The sequence below is a fragment of the Poecilia latipinna genome, unplaced genomic scaffold (genome assembly GCF_001443285.1).
Source record: "Poecilia latipinna isolate Pla-1442-1.1 unplaced genomic scaffold, P_latipinna-1.0 Scaffold3621, whole genome shotgun sequence".
NCBI lineage: Eukaryota > Metazoa > Chordata > Actinopteri > Cyprinodontiformes > Poeciliidae > Poecilia > Poecilia latipinna.
The window spans coordinates 18,789-23,350 of NW_015116237.1; the positions used below are offsets into that span (position 1 = coordinate 18,789).

Sequence of the window (4,562 nt, forward strand, 5' to 3'; positions counted from 1 at the left end):
CACACGCACAGATATTTTGAGACTATTTTCACTCCATATGCATCTTCCTGCAGTCAGCCAGCAGTGTTAGGAGTATCAACTGTTAACCCAGCCATCCAGGTCCTGGTAAACCTTCCTGGTTGGTAAACTGGGGTACTTAAGGCAGATCTGACAGAGTCTTTCTCTCCAGTCGGTGTAGGTTTTAATCCTGTGTGTCTTGTGCCACTTGAAGTACTCCTCATAGGCTTGCTTGTCTGCAGCCACATGATTCAGGTAAGCAGCCAGTTCTACTATACTCTTAAAATCAGCTACATGGATGAAGGAATGAGGCGGAGCCACTTCCTCATAGGTGGGCCTGCTAGGGCCAAGAACTACTGGAATGGTCCCTGCTTGGAATGCATTCCTCCACAGCTTCTCACTGATATAGTCTTTTGCCTCTGAGTTTTCAAAAGACAAGTAGAACAGACATTTTGAGATGGTGGGCAGCAACCGATCGTCTGGGAGAGGCTTCTTCTTCCACTTTCCATACACCTGGATGGGGATGTACTTCTGCAGACTTTGGTAAACATCAACACGGGTCTGGTTGGGCTTGGATTTGCTAACCACCCAGCTTGCAAAGCAGGAACGGTTTAAAGCACTTTGAAAGCCTTGCATTCCAGCTCCTGGAAGGGTTTCTCCATAAGGAGTGGTAACATCCGCGTCCCGTCTGTAGCTCATCGTCCAATTAAAGACACCGTTAAGCTGCTTGACATTTGCATTGTTGACTGGAGGCTCCATGGATAGCCACACCCAGCCCTGGGCCGATGGCCGAGGCAAGTGCATTGGCAGAGCTGACGCAGCATTGCTTAACTCCTGGTGGTGGAATACAACCACATCTGCAGTTGGGTAGGCGGATCTGTCATCAGTGAGGAAACAGTGGCCAATGCCGTACATCTCCAGACATTTGTTCCCACTGAGACTGTAGGACCGTCCGAATGGCCAGTGCCACAACAAGATGCTGAGATTCCTCTGAGAAGCAGGCGCAGGGTACTGCTGCATGTGAAGCATCTGGATGACCAAGCTGTGATAAACCAGCAGTGGGAGGGAGCTCAGGAGGAGGAGGATGACAGCGAGGAGCAACAATGGCCTGAGCCCACATGCCACCATGGCTGCTGAGTGTGATCCACGTTGAAAGGTCACAATTTACTGCAATGGAACACTTGAATGGAAGGAAGAGTGAATCAGAGAGATTATATTCTCACATGTTCATTGATGCTTAAACAGCACAGTAACCTATATCAACAACAGAAACTTCCATGCCACTGACCAGTTCCAGGTCAGTGGTAGATGACACAACCAATCTCTTTCAGACAACAAATGATTCTGGTTATCAGTTTGTGCTGGATCCGGTGTCACCCCTGCTGTCTGTTACTTACATGTTTTCATTATTGGTGCTGCTAATTAAACACTAAAAAGAGCTTAATAGATTGAACAGTGGAAACATAACGTATCTTTGTTATTTTGATCTAAGAGCACATTTCTTAATTTTCCTTATTGTGTGTCACACCATCAAGACCAACTGTAAAATGAAACTGACAGGTTACATATGTGATACTTGCTCACAGCTGTTTTTCATAAAAACCCTTAATTTAAAACAGACACACAGAGTAACAGCTTCCAGAACTAAATCTATAGCTAAGCTATTTTTTGTTGGTAAATAAAATCAAGAGTTTTGTGGAAACAATATGGCTTACCTTCCAGAGATGGCAGTAGGCAGCAGGCGCCTTGCTGGCAGATCATAGCGTTGTCCTCCTCTGGTAGAGGAAATCCTGCCTACAGAGACTTTTTGACTCATCTTTTGCTTCACCCTCTCAGTTTCTCGTAGTGTACCCGTCTTTTTACATCCTCCATATCTGGTCAACAACACTGAGTGTCACAGTCTTTTCAGGACATTTCCTATTTTTGTATTATTTTGTATACTGTGAATTCTTAGTTCTTTTCTCTAGTCATCTTTTATTTTTGGTTTGTCAGGTTCATAAGTTTAATATTAGTTTTCCATCTACTGACTTCCTCGTCCATGTTAGTATTTCCTCTGTTTACCAGATTCCTCTGTAATTAGTTTAAGTTAGTTTGTGTGTTTCACATTCTCAGTCACTCCATGGGACCGCTTGGCTCTCAGCTGCAACAGATCAGTTCTTCTGATCACCTCTTTTCTGCAGTTTTACCATTGACTTTGTAGTGTTTGAAAACAGGCTATATCTTTATATCTCAATATCACACAAAAGCTGAGGCTTTTGCTATGAGCGAAGTAGAGTCTGTAGTCTGGACACACAAATGGACTTTTTGGAATGACCTGGAATGCATCACAGCACAAAAAACATTGAGTTTGAAAAACATGTTTACCTATGGATTCAGTTTTCCTGAAGGCACGAGGAAGATTCCAGAGGCACAAGGGGACAATGTGGCATAGGGTCCAAACAAGATGTCAATGTGGAATATGTGATTGTTATAATATGCTCGTGTTGGAAAACAGGTGCTGGGGGAAGATCTATAAAGATGGACGCTGTCCAGAGACCAAGTGGGTCTTTATTGGCTTTGTCGGTATGACCAGTCTCTAAATTCTCAATAACTCTCTAATGTTTAACTAACATTAATCTATGCATTTTGGGCTTGCTTAACCTGCATATGCATTGGTTAATAACTGTACTTACTTATTTAAGTCTGTCTTACAGAGTCTTCACTTATGCATCCCACAGAGGCACATTACAGACAACCCCAAAAATATACTTATACTTTAACTAATTTATTGTTGAATTCTTGGGTTATCTGATTACTCTCTGGTTGTCTTCCCAAGTTTTCTGTTCTCTCCATTGTTTCTCTGCTTTGTATTTGTTTCTGTGGTATTTGTGCAATTTATTTTCCTCGCTATGTCAACATAAACCTAACCCTGCCTGCCTTCTCTCTGCATTTGAATCCTCACTGTCCAAACAAAATGACATTATGTGAATTAGGGTTGCAACGATCAGGTTTTTTGCTGCCGATTCCTAAGTGATCTGGCAAAATTAAAAAATGATCTGGCAATAAATTTACTTAACTTAGACATAAACATGCAAAATACTTGCAGGAACAATACAGCAGCTCAGTCAAAAAGACAACTGAAAAATCTGCAATCAGTAAAATAATATTTAACAGTAAGGCTCTCAGTTCCATAAATAAATAAATCTGCCTATATCAAATAATGTCAAGTAATAAAGGAGACATTCATTCAAAGTCAAATGCAGGTTAAATTAAAATAAACAATCCTAAATTACTAAGTCAAAACTTCCTGATAGCATGGCTAGCTGATTCACGCTGGTTCTGATTGGTTGTTTCTGACCGAATTCTGCAGAACACAGGGAGGAGGCAGAGAAGGTCGATTATTTTCAGAGATTATCTGTCTTAGGTTAGGACAGCGAAAGTTTTAATACATATCCAAGATTTTTTTTGTTTTGTTTTTTTCGCTGTTTGTGTGAGAGTTCACTGCGGGTGGAGCAGAAACGGAGCTTCATCTGTGAAATATTGCCACCAGTAGCGGGTAGCGGCGGTTCAAGAGCGAGAACAGAACCAGCGACTTACACTGTTAGCTCAAAGACTTGAATTATTTTTCATTATTTGTTTAACTTTCTGACCGTGATGCTCTTCCAGGTGAGTGTTGGTAGTTGTGCGCTGCTTTACCTGCCGCTCCGGATGTCCTTTTGTTCCTGCATTGAGCCTCGATGTAGCCAAACTCCGTCAAGTGCTTGTTTTTTAAATGCCATATTATATTTGTTGTGTTGATGCATTTTGACGTGTTTCGATCTCGAGGTAATTTTTCGCCGCAACACGCAAACGTCCCCATTCACTCTCAGAGCGTTAGATTTCCACATGACAGGATTGGCGCTTGCGCAGTGTGAAGGAAAGAGGAGGTGAGCTGCACAGACAGGCTGTGAGGTGAGATAAATGTGATCGGCAACAAGAGACAGTGATCGGCTATCACCGATCATACACTTTAATGGAAATCAGCCGATTATGATCGGTGGCCAATCGATCGGCACACCTCTAATGTGAATATTTGTTTTCTGTACAGCTATTTTAAATTTGTGTTATTTGGTTTTTCTATCTATTAATCGTGTTATTATATACAGTGGTATGAAAAGGCTGGCCCCTTCAGTTATGCTGTTTTTGGCTTTTTTTCACTTAAATTTTCACATTTTTCAAAGTTTAATAACAGAAAAAGACAGAGTAAATACAATACAAATGTTTTCAATTGAGGACTTGGTTTACTAAAGGTTATGCATTACTTGTGATTTGAATTCTCTGTGTGTTTATTTGAGGTTTTCTGTGTTTATTTAGATCTGTGTTGTTTTGTCTCCTCCCTCTTTTTTCCCCAGGTGTGTCTGATTAACCTCTGTGTATTTAAGCCCACCTGTTGTCGGATCCTTGTCGTGTCTACTCTGTTGTCGTACGGTAGAGTCCTGTGTCGGCGTCTCGTTATTCAGTCCTGTTAGTCAGTTGCTAACAGTGTTAGCCCTTGCTACGGTTCACTGTGCTGCCTGCCCGTCCGGACTATGGAGCCGTTTCCTTCA

At 41.8% G+C, this 4,562-nt stretch overlaps 1 protein-coding gene across 1 annotated transcript; it reads right to left on the reverse strand.

The window, feature by feature from the left end:
- On the reverse strand, positions 1–1,243 carry LOC106941357 (alpha-(1,3)-fucosyltransferase 7). The gene has a single exon (XM_015024344.1). It carries the CDS (start codon positions 1,123–1,125, stop codon positions 76–78), a length of 1,050 nt encoding a protein of 349 aa, XP_014879830.1. The 5' UTR covers positions 1,126–1,243; the 3' UTR covers positions 1–75.
- Positions 1,244–4,562: the final 3,319 nt, after the last annotated feature.